General features: G+C 38.9%; 1 protein-coding gene across 1 annotated transcript in view; it reads right to left on the minus strand.

Annotated features, from left to right (window-relative positions):
• The window catches only part of LOC148878258 (NADH:ubiquinone oxidoreductase, 17.2kDa subunit), a 39,825-nt gene that overhangs the window by 1,782 nt on the left and 20,992 nt on the right, over window positions 1–17,051 (minus strand). The window contains exons 5-7 of the mRNA XM_088951620.1: window positions 1,840–1,902; window positions 1,689–1,751; window positions 708–750 (exon numbers count right to left, since the gene is read on the minus strand). Of these exons, the coding sequence (XP_088807746.1) occupies window positions 708–750; window positions 1,689–1,751; window positions 1,840–1,902 (169 nt within the window). The remainder of the gene's footprint in view (window positions 1–707; window positions 751–1,688; window positions 1,752–1,839; window positions 1,903–17,051) is intronic.

Here is a 17,051-nt window from a genome sequence, read left to right on the forward strand (position 1 = left end):
TTACTTAAACAAAGTGTCAAATACCTATTTTGGGGCCAAAAGTGACCATATAATTTTTCTGGAAATCAAATATACAAAAGATTTTCCTCTATTGTATTTTTCCATAAACATAATTATTCAATGTAAACTGTTTCATTTAGGAACTTCCCATGTGCAAATCTAACAAATGGTAATTTACATTGTATGAAAGCCTAAAAAGAAACTTTACATTGAGCTTTCAACTTTTCCATTCCTCCCACCCTTATTTGGGACTTCCAAATGCAGATTAGGGATTGGGGAATTCCCCAACAATTCTGCTGCCTTACCGGGACAGAGAAAGCAAAACACAAAAAAAGAAAACTCAAGCAAGAGGAAATGTGAAAGATCTAATTACTGTAGTTATTGAAAATGAAGTCAATGGTTCAGAAAAATGAAAAAATAAAGATAGAATAAATGAATAACATATTAAACTCTAAGAATTTTCCTTTGTTTTTTCCTTGTATGTGAGCAAGTTCATTAAGAAGAAAAGAGTTGGACATTCTGTTCCTATCACTGTTCCCAATAACCCAATACAACCACTACCACCACCTCATGTGGGAAAAGGAAACAAAATCCTACACAAATAACATCCAAGACGATGCACCTAGTGCCTTAACTGAATGCTTAGCACACAGATTCTCAAAAATTTATTTTATCTATTAAACTAATCAGAAGAAAATAGTACCAACCTCATGTCCTCCATTGCATTAGAAATATCTTCATGTCTGCCACCTTCAAATGTGAAGATCATATAGAAATTTTTGTCAGTACCAATCTGATGAGAGAATCCAATCTGTGAATATGACAAATGGGAAAAAAACAATACTTCAAACTTAGGAAATTGGTTTCATGATACATAGAGGGTCTAAGACCATGACTGATGGTGAATGGTCACCTTATATTTTCATTAGACAAAGCTTAGAGAATACAAGAAACATAGGAGCCATGATCAAAGCTTAGGGTTCTGATGAGGAACTCAAACCTCATACTAGATTAATGGTAATAAACTACCACGAATGCAAGTTCTCAGAATCAGATATAATAATCCATAATGATGTAGTTCTTGATGTCACAACAGTTTGTATTGTTATAGAGCATTAGAAACCCATGCAAGTTATTGGTCAGAGTCAGATCCTAGCATCAACTTTATAAACTTTTGCTAGTTCAGGATTGTAGAAGTGGATTCACAAGTAATTAGCAGGATTTCAACACCATAGAAACATCATTATAAACAAGATTCCAGTTCAGGTGGATCATGAATTTTGTGTCCCTCAGTTTTGATGGCCCTGTTGTAGAGGGTTGACTACCACATTTATCATTGCTAGATGATTATCAAGTGTAGAGGTCAACAGGGATTAATTAGAACCATTGGATATTAGCAACCAGACTCAAAATCATTGCCAAATGAGAGCCTAGGTCAGCTAACGTTTTGGTGAATGATCTTGTCAAGAATCATTTTCGAAGCATAGTTGTATGTGAGACCCTTCTTATCTTGTTGTTGCCTTATCGGGTTGAAAGAAGTTTGGAGTTTTAAGCAATAAAAAAAAAATTGGGGTTTCAGTTTGTTATTATGTTTTCATAATTTGTCTCTGATACATGTAATTTATGGGCTTGAGGAGAAGAGACATGATTTCACTGTTCAATATTTTCACAAAAGAATTTAGATGTACCTTCTGTGGAAGCAGTTGGAAATTGTCGAATGAAACTTTTCAAATCCGGACCTCCAACTTTACCTAGTTTATATACAAAGACAATAAATTAAACAATAGAAGGAGATTTTGAAAGCAAAATGCAGTTACCAAGATTTTTCAGGTGACTAACCAGTCTTCACTCGAAGAGCACCACCCTCTTTAGCTTTCCGTTCCTCTTCTTCTTTTTTAAGAACTTCAAAAATAGAAGGAAATTTTAGTATGATCATTATGAAAATGGTAACAATGCTATCTAACTTAAAGGGACAATACATCATTCTCACACAAGAAACAATTAAACAAAAAACATGAATTATAAGAATGATAGTGAAGCTGAAAACACTGTAACAGAATTTCACATAAGAAACATTTTAACCAAATTGTGAAAAGATAAAAGACTATTGCAGAACAACTGAAACCAGAGATAAAATGCCTTTTTTTCAGTACTACTATAAGCTTAGAAGTGAATTTTTTGGAATAAAATTCAGACCACAACATCCAAAACTGAAATTAAATTCTTTATTGTTGATAAGAGCATAATTTTATTAAAATGTGTGAAAAAAAGAGAATAATGTACAAGATGAATGTTCCTAGCAACCCCCCCCCCTCCCCCGATTTAGGCTAGCCCAAGCTAGTTAACCCCATTTTCTAATGATACAATTATCCGCCAAGTAAACTGATATGAAAGTTTAATATGTGAATCAGCAGGTTTTTTTGTGTAAACTGATATGAAAGTTTAATATGTGAATCAGCAGCTTATTTTGTGTATTTACCAAAATAGATCCAAGAGCTGATGGAAACTAACTTAACAGGTGTCCTACATCATACATGGATTCCATCAAATAGTGGTTCAGCTAAGCTCATCATCTGTATGATCTAATTAGCATTGTTCACAATGATAAAGAAAGTGTAATATTCCATATTCTAGTCAAACAAAAATGAGATTCATTAAGTCAAACGGACCATCATGGAAGACTGCAGGTATTTCAAGGACAATATATCTAAACAAGATAAAAAGGTTCATTACCCAATCTTCCAACTATCTAGGGTCTTGGAGGGGTGGACTGGATATGGACCTAACCTTTGGCATTTTTTGCACAAAATGAAAGCTCTCAGAATCAAAACCATATTTTCATGCTTGTTCTCCCAAGATTTTACTATTGCACCAAGCAATGCCTCCTATATCCAAACAAGGTCTATGCATGAATTCTTACATAGACAAATTCTGTGGGCAACCATACACAAATTGGAACCAGAATCAAACAACCTGATAAACAACAAACCAAAACCCTGTTCAAAACAATATATATCAAGTAGAAGTTCCTCTGGCTATGAGATACCAAAATAGGCATATCAAATAGGAACTTATCTGACCATAAAATATCTAGATAGGCATCAAAGATAAGAGGAATTAATTACAAAAGGTACCAAAACCATCTTGGTCAACCATTCAACCAATGGAGTTTTGAGCTGATACCAGCTTTTCAGAGCGCTGATATTTCACATGTAGTAAACTAGAAAAGAAGCTCAGGGATTTCACCATTGATTAAAAAAAAAAAAAACTGATTCATAAATCTATCCGATAAGAAAGCCAATCAGCAATCTCAGTCCACTCATCAGTCATCACAAAACCTAAATGGGATATGGAAACTGTAATCCAAGATCTCATCCATGGGATGAACAAACCCCAATATAGCAGCCAAAAAAAAGTGAGAGGAAGGAAAATAGGATCCATTTTCTGCCATTTCCAATAAAGGAATTAGTTCTGCAATAGTTCTGTTTTAAACTGATTATCAAAAAAAAAAAAAAAAAGTTCTGTTTGAAACTATTTGGGTGATAATTTAAACTTCTTCACAAGTTATTGGTGAGTTCCTTCAAATTACTTAAACATTTTAACTTTACATCAATTAGGAGGGCTCACATTAGACATTGTTATGATTAATAAAGGGTAGCAATTAAGTGGGGCTAAGTCTCGAAAGAACCCTAGTTTAATAGAGATTTCTTTTACTGTAAGATACTTGTTTCTTCATTGCCAATTCTCTTCCTTTCTGTGGACACATTCCCATAGTGTTTTGAGCACTTATAGTGCTTCACCTCATGGAACTTGGAGACGTTATATGTCTCAACTAAACTCAAATCAGACTTAACTACTTCCTTTTAAGTTTATATGGGCAACTTGGCAGTCGAAAAAAAAGTAATAAAAAATGGTTTGGTGGGTGATCATCCCTTTTGTGGTTATGTGGGCAGCCTGTACGAAAGAAACAACCACATTTTTATTTCAGTATCAATAATAGAACTACAGAAGATGCTATAAGGAGCATGATAGGCATGTTGTATTCTTGGATCTGTTCACAAAGAACTAAGAGAATTCCACCCTGTCTCTTTTGAAGATTTGGCTTCTTCCTGGATATCGAGGGGCCATAGCCTGGTGCAATTGTAAAATCTCATGCTGACAAGCATGAGAGCTGGTTAATGAATTCAAATAGGTTAGAAGAAGTGCAAACGGGTTAGCTGACTCCTTCACAAAACAAGGAGTAACAAGAAAGCAATTGTTTTGGGCATCTTTGTAATACAGTTAATTTCTTGTGGATGACGTCAAGGTCATCAAGATGTACTGTGTTTACATGTAATTAATCAAAATAATCAATTTTCTATCAACCAAAAAAAAGCATGAAGGCGTGTTTGAGTCTGAGAGCGGACACCCCCCCAAAAAAAATAAAAGAAAGAAAAAAAAAAGACAAAGGTTAATCTCATATCCAGTACACCCCTCCCAAGACCCTCAATAGCCAGGTCTAACATTGTCTAATGACCTGTTTTGTTCAAAATGACTAATTTCATAGAGGATCTTATTTTGTTTTGCTTATTTCTTTGTAAGATCATATTCCAATCCTCATGCAAAAACAACTCATCATATAGGGATCTTACAAAAGATATGCTTATATTATATTTTTTCCTTGAAAAAATTGAAGTGCTTTATTAAATTTTCTATATCAGACGATTCAGACCAAAGAAGAAAATGGGGATATATAAAGATGACATATATGACCTATATAGAGAAAAGCTGTACAAAAGCCCTAATGCACCTTAAGCACTGAAAAGAACACTATGACTAAAATAGCATGAAGCACCACCCTAATATGCATAGTTCCTTTGTCTTTTCTCAGAAAAAAAGAAAAAAGGATAACTTTCTTTTACAGCAAGAGTGCAGAAATTTTAGTTCTTGATTTTTATTTTATAATTACTGCATTAAACGGGGTTTTAACATTCTGGTTTCAAGGGTTGGCAGAAATTTTGATGAAATAGGATGATAATTAGCAATGTTTTCAACCCACCATTGACCCAAGCATTCAAACTGTTCAAACTGTCACCCGACCTTATTTCCAGGTCTGGTTTTCCTAGAACCCAGGATTTTACGAAAAGCCATTGACGTGGTCAAAATCCGTTCAACCTAGGCAATTGAACTGTTTACCCGTTCAACCTGGACACTGGGTCACAGGTTACACACTACATGTATAAGCAAACTTCCAGACCACAATTTTGCACTCGGTTGTCTGATTGGGGTGATCTTTATGTTGATTTTAAATAACTTTTCGAGATCTATGCATTCCAAGATGCTATTTTTGTCAATAAAAACCTTTTCTGGCCTCAAATCAGGGTCTGACTGGAGACCCGCAACCCAGAGGCAAAAACGGTTCAGCCTCTGGGCTGGTTTTAAAAGCATTGATAAGTAGAGAAGAATTAGGAAGATAGAAAATCAGATAATGGGAAATAGGAAAGAAGCAGATAAAAATCAGAAAAGATAAACCTATTCCAGTTTCAATATTTTCATAGATTAAGTGTAAAATCTTGAATTTCCAACCAGTTCAAAGGTAAGGTATTACAATAAGGTCAAAATCTAGCTAAAGAAATTATATTTAAAACCCTGCTATGTAAGTAAAAGTGGAGACTTAACGTAGGCATTAGCCGACAGTGTGGTGTGAAATTTTTAAGAAGTTCCCATACAACATAATCCACTCAATGAAATGATTGAGCTTTTATTTATTTAGGGTGAGGTCCATTCAAGGAATCATATAGAGAACACCTTTTGATTCTTACTTGGAGATATGAACATATAGAACAAATAAAAAGAAAAATAGGGAATCCTAAAAAAAAGAAATTTCCATTTGCATTTCTTTAGATATTTCAAGTTTACAAGAATGAGAAAGAAAAAATACAATACGGAAACTTTACAACATCATATTTCTCTCTCTTTTGTTTGGTACAATCATTTCTTTCTCACTCTTTTCCTTTTTCACAATAAGCCATAATCAATTGGACAAAATTCCAATTGCAGATGGCATATCTATCTTCTGGTCTTTGTATATGGGGAGGAAACCACAGTGAGTCAGATTGCATATCTAACTATAGACGATTTTTATCCCTCCTTTGTTCATCTGCATTTGAAGGGAGCCATAATCAGCCCTTGGGAACAAGGCTGTAGATGGCTTAATCCATAACCTGTTTTGGTAGAAGAACCATAACCAACCAAAGTAGAAACACCTAGTCTTACATGGTTTCCTTTTCCCTTTTCATTTCAAAAAACAAATAATGAAAGAGAGAAGGAGAATAATATGCAATTGTGAAAATAAAAGATGTGTGCAAGAGACATTTGCAGAGAAGACTTCCCTTCACCTACTTGGGGTTTCATTCTTCTCTTCTCTTTCTCTCCCTTTCTTCACGAAACTTCTCTTTGTATTCTCTCTTCACTTTGGATTTTCTTAGGACTCTCTAGGAGTGTTGTTCCCTAAGACACAATTTCTCCAAAGGAGGGCTGAAGACTCCCACTAAGGAGCTTAAATAGGGATTGAGGTGGTTATGCAATTAACCCCTCCCCCTATGAAAGATTCCTAGCCTTCCCACTTAAAGAGAAGAAACACCCATATGGGTGTTAGTGGAAATCTTTTTTCTTAGTATAATTTCTCACATAACACAATTCACCCAATTAAACTAATAATTGGGTTTTTTTTGTTATTTGGGTAAACCCCATTCGAGAAATCATGTAGATATTCCCTTAATTACATCTCTGCTAGAGGCAGAGAAGACCTTTTGATTCTGATTCAGAAGTACCAATGAATAAAGACTAAACTAAGTATGAATTTTCTACAGAATTTTCCTTTGAAAATTCTGGTATATATTCCCTCTTTGTTTGAGAGAAAACCAGCATATAAAGAAAGGAACATTGTATGCATAACAAGTAAATAGGTATCATAAAAAGCATGTTTCATCAATAAGGCTTCAAATGGCCTTTAAATTGTGGTGTGCATTATCATGCTGTGAGGAACCTGAAAGAATGGTAGGATCCATCTAATGGATGCCATAAAGGTTGCGGAATGGGTGGGCGAATTTCAAAAATTTTCCTACCTTCTCCCAACTGGGAATCATATTCCCTAAATTTAGAATACAATATTCAAGGATCCTACTTGAACCATAATCAAACCAGATCTGTACCAAAAGACAAATGGGAGGAATATACCTGATCCGGAGAAGCACTATCTCCCAAAGTTGGTGTTCATGCCCAAAGAATGCTCCAAGATCCGTTCCTGCTGAAGATGACACAACTGTGGATGGAACAGAACTAGCAGGGTGCGTCCTACACACTGGATCCTTCACAAGAATCCTCTGGAAGTACTAAACACTGAATCTTTTTCAGTCTTTCTTGCAAGACTGATGTCAAGAACAGATTTCTTGACTTTCTTTTTCTGCAAAGATCTAATCTTGCAAAAACAGATGGCGGCGGCAGGAGGAGAACTCCAAAGGCGAAAAAGCTGAACTGCTTCTTTTTTCTTTTTCTGGAGTATGAGATCTGATCTCAATTCGCAAGAACCTTTCTTGCGATTTTTCTTGGTTCGAAATCTGTTGTATTTCTCTCTTTCTTTTTGTTAGGGTTTCTCCTCCTTTCTTCTTGATTAAGAAACCTCCTAATTAGGAGTTATCCCAATCCAAATCAGTATTTGGATAGGGAATAATCTTAATCCTATCTGCAGATAAAGTTAGCTTACTCCTGATCTTATCAGGAGGTTACCAGATTCAAATCTAATTTGAATTTGGTCTCCAAGAGTGGATAAGGCTAAAAGCCCAATCCTTTTACTAACATTAATCTCATATTCGCCCCAAGGATGGGTGATCATATCAGCCCACCTCGAAATGGGCTTCTGGCCCATTAAGTGTTCAGTGTCTAATTACTTTCCAATCTGCTGCCCAGTTGAGCTTCTTTGTATGGCGTGGGACCCAAGCATTGATCTACACACCAGCCACATGGGTTCGGCCCAGCCTTTAATACAAGGCCCAGCCGAATTCACTGAAAAACTCAATGAACCCCTTGAGTCCATCATATGGACCCTATGGGCCCAACACTTACATTAAGTGGTCCCTGGGCCAAGCCATCTTATAAAAACCCAGGGACTGTGGGCAGGTGCAAGATTAGCCCATCAGGTATTATCCTCAATGGTCTTACACTTAACCTCTTAGCCCTTAATGATCAAGCACTGCCCGACAAGAGAGGACCTCTCCCTCGGCTGCAAGGAACAGTGCCGCACTCTCCTCTCACATGGATCCCGAGAATTAAAACCATTTGCAAACAATTTGAAACCGTACATACATATATAAATATATTAATTTTGCAAAACAAAATTCCAACGATTGAAATCAACTGCCGGCAGTTTGGTTTCCATCAGAGAGAGTGCAGTCCCGATCATTACCCTTTGTCCGACAAAGTGACTGATTCTGTCACTATGATCACCCACTCAGATGAATTCTCAAATTGCCCCAACATACCTAGGTTTTGATCCCCGCTAAGGATCTCACTGATTGGCATATCAAAGGCAGCCTGATCCAACACCTAGTGAAGTGTCATAATCGAGTCTAGGGGTCAGGTATAACTTTCCAGTTTCGCCCATCTATCTCCAAGGTCCAGGGCAAGACTGGAAATCTGGTCCGGTTCAAGGATTCAAGTAATCCCATACTGCATGTGCCTCGGGTCTTACCCTGGTGGCTGAGACAAGCCATCCCAACACTTGGTGGCACACCAGTATCAGCCTTGGCAGGATAAATCTCCCCAGACTTATCCAACGGCTGTGAACATTTAAAACTAACACGAGTCTCTATAAATGTCCAGTTTTAGGGTTTTACACAGAATTAAACCAAACAACATGAATCAAACATGCACTTTATTTATTTCCACTAAATAACAAAAGTACATCAAATCAGATTGAAGCTAAGGGCATACAAAAACTGTCTAACAGAACCATAATCAGCCAAGTTTCATGAACAAGGCTGTAGATGATTTTTCCCCTCACACATAAGTTAAGAGGTTGTAAGGAACCATAATCAGCCAAGTTTCACGAATAAGGCTATAGATGGTTGTCTCCTTATATGTATTTCAATAAGAAACAAGGGAGAAAAGAAAATGAAAAGGAAGAAAGAAACGAGTGAGAGGAATAGATAAAATATGGTCTTCCATCTCATGTGGGAAGCACAAGGAGTATCATATTGAAGAGGTATAGGAAGAAAACCAAATTCCCTACCTTCTTCTTCCTTTTTCTTTTATGCTCTCCAACACCAATCTTCTTCTCTTTTCTCTTCCCACTTGTTTCTTAATGCAAGAAATCATGCAAATCAATTAGTAATAGCCAACAAAAAGGCATTAGCCCCTTCTCCTTGTAGGAGAGGGGTTTATATAGAGAAGGGAGGTGGTTAAGTAACTCCCCAATCCTCTCTTCTTAGAGTACCAAGTGTCACCCCACTTAAAATGGGTTAAGGAGGGAAAAGAAAACTCTTCCTTCCTAAGGTGACAAGTGTCCCCCCACTTAAAGTGGTTAGAGGAGGGAAAATAAATCTCTCTCCCTTAGGATGACATGTGTCCCCCCACTTCAAGTGGTTAAAGGAGGGAAAATAAATCCTTCTCCCTAGGGTGACATGTGTCCCCCCACTTAAAGTGGTTAGAGGAGGGAAAATAACTCTCTCCCCTAGGTTGACATGTGTCCCCCCACTTCAAGTGGTTAAAGGAGGGAAAATAGTCCTCTTGTTAGAGTAGGACAAGTGGCATCCCCTCATAAATAAGTGAGACACCTCACAATTAATTAATCAAAATGGGTTTATTCTTTTAGGGCCTGCTATTCCACTAAATGGGCTCTACTGCAGGCCCATTAAATGCTTATTGCATTACAAATAAGCCCAAATAACTTGGGGCCTGTTGCTCACTAAACTAGATTGTAGACCCCTTTCTTTAAAGAAGAAAAACAGTCTTTTGAGAATAAAGGACTGTTTAGAACAGATGCAGAAATCAAAATAAAATAATAGAAATCATTCTTCCAAGGAAGAGAAGATGAAGAAGAAGATGGCGGCAATAGGGGTTCAGAGTAAGAGAGTTTCGAACCTTAATCTCCACTCTTACACCCCTAACACTATTTTATTAAGTTAAACTTTGATAATTTACAAAGAGACCCTTAGTTGGGCAAGAAATTAAAAGAACATAACATAGAAAGAATAGACCCAGAATAAGGCCCATTACAACAAAGAACATAAAAGATAAAAAAGGATAAATAGCCTATGGGCCATTTGGCCCATCTTCTCTACATTTAATAAAATGTTTTTTTTTTTATGAATGATAATAAATTTATTAATTCAGAAGCAGATTTAGAGTAAGTTCATACAACATCCCAGGGAGAGGCGCGAGCTGCAGCCCCTCCTTGAATCTTACAAGTAAACTAGGAAAGAAAAGCAAGAATCACAATTGAGCCCAAAACAATTCTTCCCTATTTACCCCTTTCTTAGATAACACATCTGACAAAGTATTTGCTGATCTCCCCACCCACTGTACAGTGACCAACATATTCCTTGTCAACCAACTAAATTTCTTCATTTCATTCTTGTAACGCCACATAGCCTCTTCAGGATTTTTCAACCAACCCACCACCACTTTGGAGTCCCCCTCGATTGTTAGGTGTTGTACCCCCAAATGGTTTGCAAATTGCACCCCTTGTACAGCAGCTAAAAGTTCTGCCCTAATGGAGTCCCCAATTCCCAAGGGACCTGAGTAGAGCAACAAAATATCTCCCTTCTCATTTCTCAAAGCACCCCCCTTCCGGATATTCCTGGATTACCCATGCTACTTCCATCAAAGTTCAACTTCAGTGAGCCTTCGGATGGAGGAGACCAGCTTGTAATTGATTTGTCCTTTAGAGATGAACACCTCGCTACTGCTGACCGATTTCTCCAAAGGTCATTAAAGGAGAATTGATGAAAAATTTCCAAGGTCTTATTTAACACAACCTTTCAATTCCTGACTGCTCCTTTCCTTTTCTTGAAAAATTCTAATATTCCTTTCTTCCCAAAGAGTCCAAATCAAGGCAGCACGAGCACATCTCCACATAATTCTCCCTATTGTTGTAGGCCAATAAAAGGTAGAATGGTTGAAGAGCATGTGAACTTCTGCTGGTAGACTCCAACTACTCCCAAACAACGAAAGTAGCCAAGCCCAAAGGTTTGTAGAAAAGGGACAAGATATTAATAGGTGGTAACAATCCTACCGTGAGCTCTACAGAGGATACACCAATTAGGAGAAATACAGAGGAAAGGTCTTCTCTTTTGTAGGTTATCTAGAGTGTTTACTTTCCCATGGAATACTTCCCAACAAAACGCCATAATTTTTTGGGGAACTGGCCTGCACCAAATTTCTTTTGACGGAAAGGGTTGGTAAGTAGAAAGTTGAGAGATAGACTTGAAGAAAGAAGCACAAGTAAAGGTTCCATTGGGTCTAGGAGTCCATACCCTCTTATCTGGCTTGGAGGGATCCAAACAAACCTGATTAAGACAACCAAGCAAAACAGAAAGAGATTCAATTTCATCATCCCTAAGTCCTCTACGAAACCCAAAATCCCAAGTAGGATCTAAGGGTGTTCCCAAAGGTGATACAAATTTTGAGACCACCTCCTTTTTGTACAAAGAAACAGAAAATAGTGAAGGGAACAGATCCTTTAAAGGTGCATCTCCTACCCAAATATCCTCCCAAAAATGAACAGTGTTGCCAAAACAAGATTCATACCTGATAAAATTGAGGAATTGAGGAAGGGTGTTGTGAATGGCCTTCCAAGGTGCTGCCAGGTTAGCTTGCCTGGATACACTAGTATCCCATCCATTCTCTAACCTCCCATGAATGCTTCCCACCACCACATGCCACAACCTCTCTCTTTCCAATGGCCATCGCACAACCATTTCCCTAACAGAGCTTGATTTTTTCTAGTTACCCTCCCAAGTCCCAAACCCCCCTCTTCTTTACTTCTGCACACAATTTTCCAATTAACCAAGTGATCATTTTTTTCTTATCCTGGCTCCCATAAGAAACCTCTCATCAACTTCTCCAGTTTCCTAGCTTCCCTAACTGGTATCCTAAAAACAGACAAAAAATAGGTAGGTAAGTTAGCCAAGGTAGTTCTTATTAAGGGTAATTCTCCCTCCTAAAGAGACATAATTTCTCTTCCATGAGGCTAATCTCTTCTCAAACTTTTCTATCACTGGGGTCCAAAATCTACTCTCCCTAGGATTTGCCCCTAAAGGAAGCCCTAAATATGACATAGGCCAAGCAGAGGTGGAACACTCAAGACACTCCGCAATAGCCTCGACCTCCCCTACCTCCAAATTTATACCCGCTATGTGGCTCTTTTCCAAATTTATTCTCAAATTATAAATACTTTCAAATCCTTTGATTAGCTCCTTTAGGTTTGCTACCTTTTCGCTAAAACCTCCTTCACAAAAGATCATTAGGCCATCTACAAACTGAAGGTGGGTGACGGGGACTTGGTGTCTCCCTATTCTCCAACCCCTAATGGCATCTTCACTGTCAGCCTTAGTAATGACCCTACTAATCACATCAGCTACTAAGGTAAAAAGGAAGGGTGAGAGTGGATCCCCTTGCCCGACACCCCTGCAAGCTGGAAAAAAGTCCCTCACCATACCATTTACCAAAATAGAGTAGTGACAAGTACTGATACACCCAAAAATCCAATTACACCACTTGTCCCCAAATCCACAGTTTCGCATAACCTTTAATAGAAACTTCCAGTCCACCAAATCATAGGCATTTTCAAGATCCAATTTACAAATGAAACCTCTCTTACTAGACCTTTTCATTTCCTCCACACACTCATTTGCAATTAAGATCTGATCTGTTATTTGTCGCCCTTGAATGAAAGCCCCCCGGGTTTCACTAATGATAGAAGGGAGGACTGTTTTGATCCTCAACGAGAGCACTTTAGCCAGAATTTTATAGATGCTTGTCACCAGACTAATAGGCCTATAATCTTTTGGGTGGTTGGCATCATTCTTCTTAGGTATCAAGCCCAAAAACGTGGCATTAATTCTAGGGCTTATAATGTGATTGTTTGCAAATTCTTTAAAGACTTCAACTAAATTCTCTTTCAACACCTCCCAACAGTCTTGATAAAAACCCATTGTAAAGCCATCTGGACCTGGAGCCTTGGATCTATCCATTAGAAAGACAACTTTCTTAATCTCTTCTTCCTCGAAATCCCTTTCCAGCCACCTTGCCACTCCGTCATCAATTCTTGGCCATTCCACCCTTTCCACAACTGTTCTCTCATTCAAAAATCTTCTATAAATCGATTTGAAGTGGTCCACAAATTTTCTGGCTACGTCATCCTGGTTGGTAATCACCTCCTCTCCTATCTCTAGCTTGGTCACAAGATTCTTTCTTCGTCTCCCATTTGCCATATCATGGAAAAATCTAGTGTTCCCATCGCCCTCCTTAATCCACTTGTGTCTAGATTTTTGTCTCCAACTGATTTCTTCCCTCAGTAACACCTCTTCCAAATCCTTTTTCAATTGTCTCCTTAACACTCCGTCCTCCTCGGTCAACCCATTTTGAGATTACTTTACATCCAAGTTTTCTATTCGAGAGATTAGGCACAATTTTTGCTCCTCAATTCTACCAAAATGATCTCTATTCCACTCTTTTATTTTGTCTCTCAATCTTTTTAATTTCTTATGAAACTTGATCCCCTTCCATCTTACCCCCCTCTCCTCCTCACCCCACCATTCCTTCACTTTTTTCACAAAATCTGGATGGGTAAGCCACATATTTTCGAATCTAAAAGGTTTGTGTCCTATAGGAAAAAACTTAGTACCTATCTGGATAGGACAGTGATCGGAGGTGACCCTGAGTAATGCTCTAGCAACCAAGTTTTCCAAACTATTCTCCCAAGCAAGGTTAAATAAGAACCTGTCCCACTTCAAACACAAAGGGGTTTCCTGAAGGTTGGACCAAGTGTAACTGGCTTGCAGCAGAGGTATTACATTCAGTTCACATTTTTCAATAAAACCATTAAATTTCCTCATGCTTGTTGTAATTACCTGTTGGGGATTACTGGTTTCATTAGAGAATCTAATGACATTAAAATCCCCACCTAGGCACCAAGGGCCATCCCATAGCCCCTTGATTGCATATAGTTCCTCCCACATCTCATTCCTCTCTCTATAGGAATTAGGGCCATAAACATTGGTTAAGGCCCATACACACCCATTCTCTACATTCATACACTTAATGGAAACTGAGAATCTGCCTATCAATTCTTCCACTATTTCCACCACATCCTCCCTTCACAGTGTTACGATCCCCCCCCCCCCGAGGCTCCCCAAGAAGGAGACGAGCTCCAACCTAAACCTCTAAACCTCCAAAAACTCCTCACCCATCTCCCATCTGATTCCATCATTTTGGATTCTTGTAACAGCACAATATCGGGTTTTTCCCTTCAGGGTAGGTCTTTGATCACCCTTCTCTTTCTTGCACTCCCTAACCCTCTTACATTCCAGCTAATAATTTTCATCGAGACAAAATAGCAAAAAAAAACCCATGAAAAGGCCATAATCTCCTCATTTTAGGCCCTTCCTCCTATCCCCTCTACCACTGAATTCTAAATCCCCCTCAATGTCTGAGATTAGCCTTTCCACTTCAGATCTTTTTTTCTTCTTTGTTCCTTTCTGCCCCCCCCCCCTTCCTAATACAACAATCATCCTTTTTCTTTTCTCCATCCTTTCCAGCCAATGTCTGAGGAAGAATTTTACCCTGCTCACACTTATTTTGGCTACAACATCTCTCTAAGAATCCTTCCTTTTTTTTAAGTTCCTCCATCATTGTACAGATCAACTCCCAAATTCTGTCCGCCTCCCCCTTACTACTTCCTTCCATCACCCTCTGTCCTCCTTCCACTATCACCCTCTCTCTTGCATCAGAACCTCTTGGATGGGAAGCTGGAATATCTGTTACAGGCATAGCAGACAAGTCAGTACCTAAAAAAGAATTGACACCCATACCTGGTAGGACGGGGGTAGGGCTAGAATCACTGGAATTGAGTTGCTGATAGGCGAAAAATGGTTTTAAGGCCTTTCCCCTTTTTGGACAAAGTTGTGAAGTAGACATAGTGAAAGAATCACTTCTTGACGACCTACCCACTTGGAAAGCCTTTCTCTGTGTTTCTGACACTGGAATACCCACATCCATCCTCATGGCTGATTCTTGTCCCTCTCCACCAACATCCTGTAATTCATTAGACTCAGGGTCAGCTCCCTCGACGAAGGGAAGAGGAGTTTTCACAGCTTTAGGACCATTTTCTTCACCATTTCTAGTCTTCCCGCCACCTGCCTCTTCAATCTCTTCCTCTAAAAAACAACAGCTCTGTATGCAAACTTTCTATTTCAAGTAAATCATTGTTGTTTTTCGGAGACAGACTTCCCAAACTTAAAGTTTCGTCTCTATCAGAATCGTCACTGTTGTTTTGTTCACTCAACCAATCTTCAAACCCTGTTCTGTTCAAATTACTAGGCTTCAAGTATCTCGGGTTGTGCCTATCTGGTGAGAGACGGTTTGCCAGGTTGGATGGGACCCACTGTAGAGAGCCTCGAGACTGAGAGTCTTGAGATTTTGCGCCTGAACTGTTCAATCGAAAGGAGGGATTCGGGGTAGAAGAAGATAGGCGCTTAATCTCGTCTATTAGCTCATCCCTCCTCCCAGTCACGTGCTTACTTAAAGGGTCCCTTGGCCCATCTGTCTTGTGATAATGGGCCTTGGGCTCAAAACTTGTAATATAAGAACCCAGCTTTAAAGCCTTTACTTGAGTTGCCTTCTCCAGCCTACCAGAAAAGGGATCCACTCGATTGGGGCCATTTTCTAAGTCTTTTCCTCCCACGTGACCTCTTAACAAATCACACCCCCCTGTTTTAATGGTCAAACCAACAACCCTCCCTGTCTGAGGTTGCTGGTTCAGCCCTCTCCCTTTAGACACTGGTAAATTTTTGTCTATTTCCCCTAACACCACCTGCGCAAAAGATCTGCCATTTGTCATAGCCTTTTCTTGCTTTCTACAGGTTTGACCTTCCATCTGCCTTAAAGCTTTTTGGCTTCCCAGAATTTGTTGGCCCTTTTTAGTGAAACATTCCTTCCCATTTGAATTAACCAATCTCACAAGTCCACGTAATGCTTCTTCTTCCTCCTTCTCCCCTCCTACCATACGAGCCTCCTTCCACAGCCCTGCTTCAATGGAGGATGCTAGCCACACAGAGACAAAACTCCCCTCTGTTCGTACCTCTACCTTTCATGGAATGTCTTCTGGCTTCACACCACTTAGCAGAATTGCTACTGAATAAAGATCTCCCTAGAAAGCTCCTTTCAAGATTCCTCCACACAATACTGCTATAGACTCTGCTACTTCTTGTTTCCATAGATGAAATGGCAAGCCTATTACACGCACTACCACACCATCTTCGACAAATAAATCCTTGGAGTGGGATATTGGATTCCATTTAAAGACTGTGAATGATCTGAAATCAGCCTGAACATTGATAGCTGATATTTCCAATTCATTCTCTATTGGATCTAGGAGGGCTTTACAATTATCGAAGGGGGTTACTGTGAAGACACTCTTCAGCTTCAACCTAGCTTCCAGTAAGTCAGCTACCCTCCTCCAATCATTAACCTTTTCCTTGGCTTGTATCACAAACTTACTATCCCACTCTTCTCTCTCTAGACCTCCCACCATTCTGCATTGGCCTTTTGTTTTTGCCATGACCACTGGCCCTTGTTCTACCCTGCTGTTGCTGAGATATGCCTTCTCCTCCCTTATGGAGGCTTTTTTATCATTTGCTACTCTTTGAGCTAAAAACTCTTTGAACAACCAGTCAACTTCCCCCCATCCTTGGTTCTGTTTTCCTGCTGGTAGACACACTAGTTGCCTTCGTCCCTTACCAAAAAATTCAGCCAAAGCTATGAAGAAACCTTTTCTATTCCTCTTACATTCA

Source organism: Nelumbo lutea, chromosome 1, assembly GCF_056320005.1.
Source record: "Nelumbo lutea isolate HS-2025 chromosome 1, American lotus-T2T, whole genome shotgun sequence".
Classification (NCBI taxonomy): Eukaryota; Viridiplantae; Streptophyta; class Magnoliopsida; order Proteales; family Nelumbonaceae; genus Nelumbo; species Nelumbo lutea.